Consider the following 12,571-nt stretch of genomic DNA (forward strand, 5'->3'; position numbering starts at 1 on the left):
TAAGTTGATGTTACGTAAAGTTTCAGTCCTATGATGAGTATAATATTCTCTCATAGGAGAAGCATATGGAGCTACTTTCGATGAAAAAATTTATAAATCACTCTACAATTATAGACAAAAACATTGATGGTTCTGTTTATAATCTTACATTTTGTACTTATCGATACATCACGCACGTCATTGAGAATGGAAAATGGCATATTGTAAAGATGAATATGAACCTGATTTACAATGTTATTTTATTAACACAACTAAATTTATTTCAATATGCATAGTGCATGTAACTCTATTCAAAATTCTATTTCAGTAGCTACTCGCATAATCAGTACTAGATCGAAAAAAATAAATTCATTATGTCATTAATCATATTAAACTGTACCTTTGAGTAATAAAACGTGCTACAAGTAATTTATACGATTTATGTGATAATTTCATTGAAAGTAATTGCAGAAAACTTTAACTGGAGTCAATCAATAAATAAACATTAAATAAGAATATCATATACAACGAAGGAAATATATCGATGATCTTGTTTCAGAAGTTAAACCGAAGCTACAAGTGTTAAGCTATATCAAGAAAATTGCTGTCCTGCAATAATATCTATCTACTCGTATTTGTAGGTATTTTTACATATACAATATATATATATGTAATCAAGTAGCGTAGCATTCATCGAAAGAAAATATCTATGTCGACTACAAGAATCATTTGATTAAACTAGATTTCTTACTCCTAAAGTATCGCAGTTCTATTATGCTGCCTCGAGAAATTGGTTGACATACGAGTACATTCCTACACTAACGGTAGGATTAATGTTAACCACACTGCATGTCCAATCGTAAACCCAACAGTACTAATGAAGACCTTTATTCCGATTGGATTACACCCTACTAGAAATTAAAATTATGACTGTTAGATTTATACCTATACTACCTTCTATAAGGAAAAAGTATCCTTAAGAAATTATGTAATTGTTAATAATAGTAATTTATTGTCATCATTTTACGTCTTGTCACTTATTGATGCATAGTAAATTTGTATTGGGAGTGAAAGATGGTACTTATCATAGTATATAGATAAATGGTCAACCTAATTTGCTATATATTAGTTTATTAACAGAACTGAGTATAATTCAACACTACATGATGTTTTCAATTCTATTTCAAATTCTATTTTACTGGTTATAATATAAAGGAAAGTAAATCTATACGAGATAATGTACGTAATCATTTCGTCGTATGTCATTGCAGAAGTTTTAACAACTAAGAATCAATCAATAAATAAACAGTAACATTGATGCATGTACGACGAAGTAAATCTATCAATGATCTTGTTTCAGAACCTTAAATTGAAAGCTTGAAGTATGTATTAAATTACGTATATCAAGTAAACGCCTGTCCTATAATGGCGTCTATCTTATATTGGATATCGATGAATCTGCAAGCAGAATATGAGTACTGTTCTTTGGACGTAGGTGGATAAACTTTTAGGGGTACAGTAAGGAAATTTAGAATTGATAGAGACATTGTACTGTTGGTCGAACTACGGTACCCAGCACTGTTTTACTGTACTATACTGTACTGTACAATACTGCAGTACTATGGGTTGCTATGGGCACCTTAGAGAACAACTGGCAAATTTAAAAAATATTTTTCTCATTCATTCTTGAAATATGATTCAACTATGTCAGTAAACTACGCAGAAAATCTATCTCATTATCCAAACAAGGGTAAATGTGGCCAAGCCGAGGTAAGAAACCTGTTGATACTACAGTACTACGTAGTAGGGATACAGCAAAAGACAGACTGACCAGTTCACGATTCATAGTATTACAAAGGTTTGAGACCTTAAAACTCACAGTCAGCGAATGAAAGTTAATCTAGCAAAAATCAAAATGCTTCAACAGAGCTGGGAACTTGCTGTATTACTTATAGTTTATACGTTCTACTTTCAATCCACTACTTTTCCATAGCTGTGTAACAACGCTAAACTACGCTCGATATTGTGCATTGATGTAATAAGTGCTTGCTGCCGCTTTCAAAGCTGTTAAAGATTAAGTAATTGTCATCACTTCATTGATATGCGATGCTGTTTACGTAATGTTATATTTATTACTAAAGTACAGCAGCTTTACTATTAACATAAGATATTGTTAACAGTACGAGTAAAAATAGACTATGTGTTTCAGATCTTGAAGTCTTAATACCCCCATCGAGCAAGCGATAATACCACTATGCTAAAAATTTCGATATCATCTGTTGTTCTCTTAGATATTTGATTCCACTGAAGTACTACAAAGTAAAATTAAACAACTGGCAGAAATGATTAAAGCCAGCAAGTATATTGTAGTACATACTGGTGCAGGTATCAGCACCAGTGCTGGAATACCCGATTTTAGGTGAGTGATAATTAATAATACATATATTGGATAGCCTTTAGCTAACAACTGTAACTGTAATTGAACGAGTAATTTATTATCACTAATCTTGTGGTAAATGCTGCCTTTTATTGACGAGTAGAGTAGGTTTATACGCGTAATGTTCTATTTTAAAATAAATAAATGATATTGTAACAAGTTCGATAATAATCGCCTTTTCTTGCACATTAAATTCTCTATCCAAAAACCCTGATTTAAAACATTCAGTCTGTAAGGTACAGTACAATTAAATTGGATTAGGTACAGTACTAGCAAAGAAACACTTGCAGTACAGTAAATCTAGAGAGCAGGTATCATTAGGCAACCAATTACTTCTATTGATCAATTTTAAACTGCTCCTCTCAGGGGCCCTCGAGGCGTATGGACATTAGAGGAAAAAGGCAAAAAACCGGAAATAAATATTACATTCGAAACTGCTCAACCTACTTTAACACATATGGCAGTAGTCGAACTAGCCAGAGCTGGCATTGTGAAATATGTAATTAGTCAGAACGTTGACGGTTTACATTGGAAATCTGGCCTCCCAAGGTAACATCTAATGTGTTTAAATTATTTTATTTCACTACTGATGCATAACAAGTATCACTTGGCTAATACTTCAGTAAAAGAAATTGTGATTACTATAACTCGTAGTTAATAACTATCACGATTCATTCTGTTATACGCGTATAGTGCAAACATGAAGTACCGGAAACTTAACTTACTATGTCATTCTTATTGCCCATAACAGAAACAAAGTATCGGAACTCCATGGAAACATGTTTGTTGATAGATGTGATAGATGTTATCAAGAATACTGTCATGCTCATGCCTCAGTTACCGTTGGATGTAAGAAGACAGGCACAAGATGCACTCGTAACGATCGATGCAGGTAAATTTGCCTATCCACGATACACTGACATGTCGTAATTGTCATAATTGCACACTATCATTGTCTTTTTGGCTAAAATTTGCCTAGCAGATCCGCTAAATGCTGATACATATCATCTAAAATCATCGTACATGATTTGTACCTTAATTCTTTTTATTTTTACAGAGGCTATATAAGAGATACAATATTAGATTGGGAAGATTCTCTTCCAGAAAAAGACCTACTCTCAGCTGAAGATCATCTAAGGTGATATATCACGTAAACACAGCTCCGAGCCTTGCCTTTGTTGAAACCTTAGTTTTGTCATCTAAGTTTCACATAGAACGAAAGTTGTTCCGTTGCGATACCAAATGAATTATGTTCCTAGTCAATTTCATTAACGTATTAAATATAATTCATGGCGTACTGTTTTTAGGCGATCTGATTTATCTTTGTGTTTGGGTACTTCACTCCAAATTAAACCGAGTGGAGACTTGCCTCTGCTAACGTTAAAGAACAACGGGTGCATAGCGATTTGTAATCTACAACCGACAAAATTGGTAAGGCTAACTACTATCAATATTTAAGAATACGTTTCTCTAATATATTAAATCTTGTAAACGAGACTTCTGAACATTTTTCTGAGCTTTTATATTTATAATAACATGTATTACTGGATAGGACAAAAAAGCGTCATTATGTATCCATGGCTATGTTGATCAAGTGATGATCGGTGTTATGGACGAATTGGGTTTACCGATACCAAAGTATTCACCAATGATAACAGAAAATCTATTAAAAAGGAAATTCGATTGTATCAAGGAAGAGAGGCTCGTGGATGGAGAACCTGATAATAAAAAAGCTCTCACCAATCACAAGCGTCCGTCCGGATGCTAAAATCAAAGATGAAATTTTTATATATATTATTAACAAATTCATTAAGCTACTCTTCGTGATATTCATGAATGTAAATAACTTATTTGTAGTTACCTCACGTTTAGTCCCTACTACAAACGGCCAATGACATAAGATAGGGAGATACCTGTGTATAGTAATTAAAGTTATTTGTTCCGATGTAATGGACAAAACGAACTGCATCTATATACGACACGATCTAATCATCGGTACTACTACATTTTATACAGTACACCGTTGTTCCCAATTTTGCAATAGGTACTAGATATTCCATATTTATCTTTCGATCTGATTAATAAAACACTATTATTGAACTTCTTCGGGCTTGCTATAGTTACAGAAAGTCCTCATTAGAGCTTACCTGCAAAATTCTGAAAGCACATTCATAATCACCGTACGTGCCGGTTAGTGTAAGTGAGCTCCAGACCTTGACAGCATCTCTATATAGAATGGAATAAAGAAATAAGGCAGGGATCATCACACTGTAAACCCCAAATCTATGGCGATGCAATTATACGAATTGTAATCAGGTACAATCTGTAAATGCATCTAGTAACCCAATTACACATAAATGGATTGTTGTTAAATTACTTCAATAAGTATCCGCCGACCATCTATACAGTAAAATTACTTATTCGTATATCATATTGCAGAATGATTAGAAAGTACAGTGCTGTATTTCATAAGATCGTTAAATTTTGACCTGGTTATGAACTAAGCCGATAGACAAAAATGTATAAATATACGCGTATGCGTATATTTACGCAGGTACACAGTGCCAAATAGCCATAGAAAGATACACGAATACTATTCATTGAATAGTCTAAATTTATATTAATAGCGAAAGGCAACTAATTCGTTTCAAGTGACCTAGATTTCGTACGTAAGATGGCTTCAAGTTTGCTCTGATCATACTTCAAGACATCAACAGTCATTATAGAGCCAATCTTAAATACAACATTATAGAAAGTACGTCAAAAGCTGAAAGAATGGATGATCTTTGCGTATTCACAAGTATAAGACGAGATAATATAACGTACCTCTCCGTACACAGACTGTAGGCACGAAATAATGATGGATTTAAACCCCTTTTCATCATCTACAGTGACAGATCTGTCAGTAAATTCCCTAGTATCTCAACAGAAAGAGAAGATTAAGTTACACTTAGAAAAACATGCAATACTATATACTGTATGCCCAAGTTACGTTTAGCTGAAAAATTGATTCATTTGCAATGAGTGCAATCTCGATTATAAAGTTGATCTTCCAGTTCTTACAATTTCACTTTAAGATAAAAGAATTCACAGCTACAATTTATCTTCATTTCGTTTCTTCTTAATACAGCAACCACAATCACTCCACTACATTGCCGTATCTCACACTGTTAACGTTTCCGATAGCACCTCCTATGGTCTCTAGTCTCTTCCTCCTTCCATAAAAATCGTAAAAATTTACAGAAGAGAGCATCTAAAACCAGAGCTAAAACCAGAGCTAAAACCAGAGCTAAAGATCGTGCAGCACTGCCGGTCTACAGTACTGTACTATCTGGTTCAAGACTGCCCAAGAGCTGTGTCATACTGTACTGGACAGTACAGTAGTGTGCAGCGTACACAGGGTAATTTGGTCGGTCTGGCTACATGTCCGTACAACGTTCTCCTTGATTCGTTCTTTTAGCAATCCAAATAGCTTTCAATATTTTAATACTACATCTAAGTTGCAGTCTATCTCGATTTAGCGTAGCTAAAAATTTAAATCTGATGAAACTCATTACGATAGCAGAAATTTCTATTTTACCAATCGAGTTGCGATGAACAGATTTTAAAACTCTTAAATGGGCAATCTTCTAACTCAAAGTCTACATTTATTTTACCTTATATAGTGCTTTCCATTACTGTACAGTACATTGCTTTGCTCCATATAATTACTGGAAGTATTTCCAAAATATGCAACTACCGTAATTAGCTTGTAGTGTATGAGTTTTTAACTCTAGATTCGCAATGCTACAACTCAAAATTCTGAGTTATTAAAACAGAGCAAATCTCTAATGTGCCACAAATAGTTAACATCGTATTATTAACTTTCAAAGTAACGTTTTTTTTAGGACATACTATCACAACAATTACTAACCTACCATAGCATCTTAGATCTCAAATATCCATTAACTGTTTCAATCCACTGTAAAATTCATTACTTTCGAGCTCTTATTCTGAGTATAGATGCATTAATGACAATTGTATTTGTATTAATATCTGATAGCTTTATCCCTCCTCCCCTCCCCCAAAAATGGTTAGTTGACTTTAATATTGCGGGATAATTTTTTTATATATGCGTATGTCAATCATATTATTTATATTTATGTATAATACTTGTGTTAACAATATTTCAATATTGAAAATGATATTTTATTATTCCACAGACAAGACAAAATTCGGCACTTGATCGGCGATAACTTACTGAATTTTGATGTAGAATTAGAGCAGTAATAGCTTAGCAATAGTTTACAACATAATCAATCGTTTCTGCCAAGATTAGGCCTTCAATTGGCTATAAAATAACAAGAAAAGGTACAAAAGAGATGAAGTAGAACTGAAATATATCTATGCAGTAGCAACTACCGAGGTATAATACAACCCATGTATAACCTCAGAAAGGCCTGTTTTGATTGATATCAAACTATAACAAATTTTCAAAGGAAAATGTGATCATTCATTATCGCCTGAATCAATTAATAATTGCAAGTTAATCATGAGAAAGATTGATAGATACGCAGTGTTAGAAACTAAAATAAACCCATATTTTTAACTTTGTATCTTTGATAGTAAATTATAGTTACCAATAACTATGCCACGGTAATATTGAAAGTGCAAGCCGATTCAATATGATGAAATATTATAAGTCGTATAATAGCGTTGAATATTCAACTAACTTCTTACAGACATAATACCTTAAATACGATGTCAACAAGGAGCAAGATCAAGCCTTGCTAAACAAAATAATCTCCATTGCAAAGCAATTGCATGGATAAGTAAAACAGTTTGGTTAATGTAAGGAATTATGAATGCTGGACAAACTATAAATTTATCGTTTCTAAAGATGGGAAACACATCCATCAACATTTAAATTTATAATACATTCGTATTTGCTAGCTCGGAGCTAGACAGCGAGTACAAATATCAGAAAAGATGTAATTAATATCACCTTATAGCAATCTATACTTAGAACTTGTAATAAAAAATCATGATAGAGTAGAAACACAACATTCGATTTAAAAAAGAGGCTTTAAATACCGATACAAACAACTTAATTATTAATGCTTATTGAAAAGAAAGCAGAGTGCGACGAAACTCAGTTGCAAGATTGATCCCGAAAAGATGAAGTAAATCTAGATATTTAGTATTTTTCGTTCCACTTCATTTCCCCTTCAAGGAATTCTATGAAGTATATCTGGCTCCGACATGCTATGCTTTTTAGTTGATTTAAACGACCCAATCATACTACTCTGCTTGAAGTAAAAGGACAACTGATATCATTATTAATATTAATATTCTACCAAACAATCAAGTTGCTATTTATATCTTAATAAAACTATAAGCTACTAGATTTTACATAAAAATGTAATAGGCGCAACTTAGAGGAATTCAACGGCTGATATGCTGTACAGTACATAGACTGCAGATGACGCTCTATTCCGATAAATTCACTAAACGATAGACTGCTTACAAGAAATTTACTAGAGAATAATATCATGGCAATTTATTTTAGCAGTCAAAAATAATTAACGCACAATTTGATAGATAGAACTTTGTATAATATTAGGTAAGCTAAAAATATTTATAGAATTGATCGGTATACATAATTTACTTACGTTGTTTTGTAATGATTTCGCCATATCTACAAACTGTGGTCTTTGAGCGATATTATGCGACCAACACATGTTGATAATTTTCTGTTTATTGTGATTAAAAATAATAACAGGTAGTATCAACTTAAGTATAACACTAAAAATTTCCTCATATTTATACATTTTTACTAAAATAAATATTGTTAAATATTTTGTATCTTTCTACCTTTAATTTTGGTGGACAATTGATATGATTCAAACTCTGCTTACAACCATTTCCAATTTTCCATATAGTAACATCCTCTGGTTCGCCAGCAAATGGCCATTCAAATGCGACTAGTTCATAAAGTATAGTTCTACAATATATAAGAAAATTAAGAGTTAATGTATATATGTATTCTGTAATATAAATTTATTGATATACTCGCTCGTATAAGTTCTAAGATAAAAATGATAGCGTAAAAGCCTTTACCCAAAAGCATACATATCGGAATAATATGTATAGGGCATGGACATGTTGAAATTCGGTGGATCAACAATCATTGTTCTCATTAATTCAGGACTAATATATGTTAAATGGCCATGTGGAATAATACTGGTGTTTTCACTACGATAAGATGTGCCATTATAAGTGCTATAATCTGTGATTGAAATTTTCACTTTTGATTCTAGAAAAATATTTCTAGAACACAATTTGGTATGAACGATTCCTTTGGCATGTAAATAACCCATTCCGTGTGCAATCTGACGCGCAATTTGCAATTTAGTCTTCATCGATAATTTATCGTGGCGATGATGTGTGTGATGATATAATGAGTGTCCTTTACGCATGCTACAGTGAAAATAAGACATACTATATTACAATTTCAGAAGATTAAGAACGAGTATCGTAGTTATATTTATGTAATTACAACATCATGTTTTTAATCATTTTCTGACGTGATCTACTCGTATACTGTATACCGTAATTCCACTCAAATTGGTTCGAAAAAATTATCATTAATATGTACACATATTAATAATTATAACAAACGATGAATACTAGAATGTCCATTTAATGTTTTACCTTGTAATAATTGCATAAAATGGGGGTTCGAAGCAAGCTCCCATAAATAAAGAGATATTGTCATGGCGAATCATACTTAAAATAGATACTTCTTGCCATAAATCAGAAATTTCCTTCTTATTTAAATTCTCTCTTGTATGAATCATAACTTCTCCATGCCATCGGCCTCTGATATAAGGTATTAGTCGCATTAGAAAAATATTAAATTACCCAAACGAATTACAACGTTATCATATGAATACGAAACTAACTTGTAGATGGAACCTTTATAACCAGTTTTAAGTCGATCACCAAATTTTAGATCACAAAGAAGAACTAGCCATTCTTTTAAGGATTCCTGCAGCATTAAAAGGAAATAATTGTATTAAAAGGAAATCTTTTACCACGCTTAGTTGTTAATATAGCAGCAATGCTACATAATAAACGACATACGATGTATCATTAGCAAATTATTTAATTTTTAAAGAATGAAATTTTCTTGTAACCTTAAGTTCTTCAAATTGATCGTCGAAAGCGTCCCCTGATACCAAGTGTAATCGTTCATAATTGTTATGGCCATTATAGGGAGGAGATGAAACAGGAGTACCTAAGATTTAAAGCAATATTTTTCAACATCCAAGTTACAATCATCAGCTTTTAAGAATAGAATACAACACTCCTATCTTACCTTGATAACTAAATTGAGTATTATCCATAGGGAAATGGTGACCAGCACTTTGAGGCCATGTACTTGTGATAGAATGGCGGCGCTCCGATGGCGCTGGTGATGGTGGCATTAGAAATTGTGATGAATGCATTGGTAATGTATTTGGTGATGTAACAAGGCCTGACAAGCTGTTAAAACTATCTGAGTAAAATGATGACGAATAAATAGACGATGCTGATGAGGGTAACAGCGAATCTTCATCATTTGTATACGACGCTTGACTATGATATTGTACTGACTGCAAATCCGATTCATCGGCGGTACTGCCAAAGAAATTGGCATTTTTAACCCCTGGAGTGCAAATATTTGGATCGGAATGGCTATCACAATGCATTTCTAACCCAAATGTTGAAGTTTTGTCGCGACATAGCAAACTTTCATCCACGGTATGGCTTTGATTTAGTTCACTGAAATGACATGAGTTACTGAATCGATCTTGTTGTTTTCGTAGATCTTCAGGTTGTGTCGACAAAATAATATCCCTGCTGGTTGTTTGTATTGTTGTAGTCATATCTATTAGATAATATAGACAAAATTAATTGTAAACCAACGGAAATAAATGAACATAAACAATCATGGAGAGTAAGGGAGCATCCAATCAATCAAATATTTCATATCCCTAGGTATAAAACAAGACATGAAATGCTAAAAGAACTCTCTATTAAACGTTATGAGGTTATTTCTTCTCGTTTTATACCAAGGTCAATTGATGAATATAAATAAATGGCACTAAATGGAGTATTGTAATGTTTATTTATGTAAAAGTAAAATTGAAAGAAATTACTATAAATTCAATTTCTATTTGCAAATAACAATTAAAATGTTCTAGGACCTTGATAATCAAAATTCAACGGCACTCTCATGTCTATCAATTTCAATAATATTTAAAAATAAATACGGTAACTCAAACTATTTTACCCCATCAAGATTTAAAATATTTATATTAGTCTCTCCTAAAGGAAAACTGCAGTAGCTTTTGGAAATTGCTTTGATATTTAGAACCCAAAAAATAAAAGAAGTGCTACATTTTTAAGTCTAATGTATAATATACATAAACACAGGAATTATAGCAAGTCAAGAATTGAGATTTTTTGTGCTAAAAATCTTCATGAATATAAAAGTAAAATTAGCATTAAGAATTACTTATTTTACTATAATGATCTGAAAAAGTGAGTGTCGAATCTATGGTAAAGTACCCTATCCATTGATATTAATTATCTGACTTCCATCGTGGAGCGTTACCAGTCCAAAGGATATTCCTTTCAGGAATTACTAATGTCAATCATCTTGATGCATTAGATGGCCTAACTGTCACTAGTTATTTTAGTCTTCCGCTGAGAGATAAGAAGCTGACCAGATGGCAATTTCGGTGCAGTCTTTTACGTATAAAATATTAAAATTGTTTGAAAACTTTTTTCATCTAAAACAGATTCGCAGCGAATACCATTTAGGCTCATTTTGTTAGCTAGTGATAGTATTAGTTGATTACTACAGCTCAATGTTATAAATTTAAGTACACACTTTCACATGTTATCGCGATTGCTTCGCCTAAAGTTAACCTTCATCCCTCGAAAATTCATATTACCATCTGTAAACATGTCAGATAAATTTCATAATAAAGCATACCGATACCTTTTCTTTCCTTTAAAGTACTGAAAACGTTCTTAGCTTTTTAACCAAAATACGCGTAAGTAATGATAGAATAAGCTCACTTAAAGTGCCATAAAGTAACAATTCCCATCACGAACGATCGTAATTTACCGAGAAGGTTTTTAAGATGGTATAGCCAAAAATGATAAAATAATACCTTATCTGTAATCCTTTAAAGGTTCTGCGAGTAGTTTGTTTTCCAACTTGGATATTTTTTGCATTATTATCAAAACAAATGGAAGTTCGATTATAATTAGGAAATACATTACGTGGCATCAAAGGACATCGACATAAGAGATCAATGTTGTGGGAAAAGAAAACATGACACGAAACAGACTGTTGATCTTCTAGTCAAGCATTCAATACATGACATGATTTTCAAGGAAGATCTATCAAGAGGACTCTTAGATACATTTTTTATGCTGAACTTTCGATTTAAATCGTAATTATACGTTACTCCAAACATTGTTGACTATTACCGCTAATTGTGAACGATCGCTTTCATGACGCTATCGGTAACTTTTGAAGTTTATAATAATTGAAAAAGCGCTGATATTGATTATGACTTATCGCCTCTAATCGCAAATGACGGTATAATAATTGTAAGTAATCAAAGAAACTAGAATATGAGTTATTACTGTCTAGGTTGTAAAGATATGAATGTAAAATATAAGATTAAAAAAATAATTGATTGGTACAACGGTAGTCTCCGATACACTAGATAGTCGCAAAGAAAAAGTAGCATTTAACCTGAATAAATGCAATGGGTTTTTACTCATGTCGAACAAGTTCTGATAATTATAATGATTACATTGTGCAAGACAATTTTATCCGTTAAGAATAGTAAAATTCTGAAAATACAACATACAACAAAGAGGATGTGATACCTTCCTAAAATCAATGATTCAACATCCTAAGTATTGTCGCAGATCAATCCAATTTTTATGGCAAACGGTACTTATCAAGGCTTTAAAACGCCAGACTCGAATTAATTAGTACTTACTTTTCCAGAACAGTTATTCAATAAATGTTTTAGCTAATTTTTCTTGTCACCCAAGCAAAAAATTTAAAATTTAATCTCTACTTCATCCTTCAATATATAACTC

At 32.4% G+C, this 12,571-nt stretch overlaps 2 protein-coding genes across 2 annotated transcripts; one reads left to right on the forward strand and one right to left on the reverse strand.

The window, feature by feature from the left end:
• Nucleotides 1-1,683: 1,683 nt before the first annotated feature.
• TRIADDRAFT_23343 (uncharacterized protein) lies at nucleotides 1,684-4,184 on the forward strand (the record flags this gene model as incomplete). The annotated part of the gene is made up of 7 exons (XM_002110241.1): nucleotides 1,684-1,749; nucleotides 2,271-2,398; nucleotides 2,783-2,965; nucleotides 3,168-3,308; nucleotides 3,474-3,554; nucleotides 3,724-3,847; nucleotides 3,969-4,184. The coding sequence occupies 7 exons, from the start codon at nucleotides 1,684-1,686 to the stop codon at nucleotides 4,182-4,184; spliced, it is 939 nt and encodes a 312-aa protein (XP_002110277.1).
• Nucleotides 4,185-6,689: 2,505 nt separating this feature from the next.
• TRIADDRAFT_54111 (uncharacterized protein) lies at nucleotides 6,690-10,326 on the reverse strand (the record flags this gene model as incomplete). The annotated part of the gene is made up of 8 exons (XM_002110777.1): nucleotides 6,690-6,746; nucleotides 8,068-8,148; nucleotides 8,270-8,399; nucleotides 8,516-8,875; nucleotides 9,110-9,277; nucleotides 9,361-9,446; nucleotides 9,595-9,695; nucleotides 9,777-10,326. 8 exons carry the CDS (start codon nucleotides 10,324-10,326, stop codon nucleotides 6,690-6,692), a joined length of 1,533 nt encoding a protein of 510 aa, XP_002110813.1.
• Nucleotides 10,327-12,571: the final 2,245 nt, after the last annotated feature.

Source organism: Trichoplax adhaerens, genomic scaffold (genome assembly GCF_000150275.1).
Source record: "Trichoplax adhaerens TRIADscaffold_3 genomic scaffold, whole genome shotgun sequence".
NCBI lineage: Eukaryota > Metazoa > Placozoa > Uniplacotomia > Trichoplacea > Trichoplacidae > Trichoplax > Trichoplax adhaerens.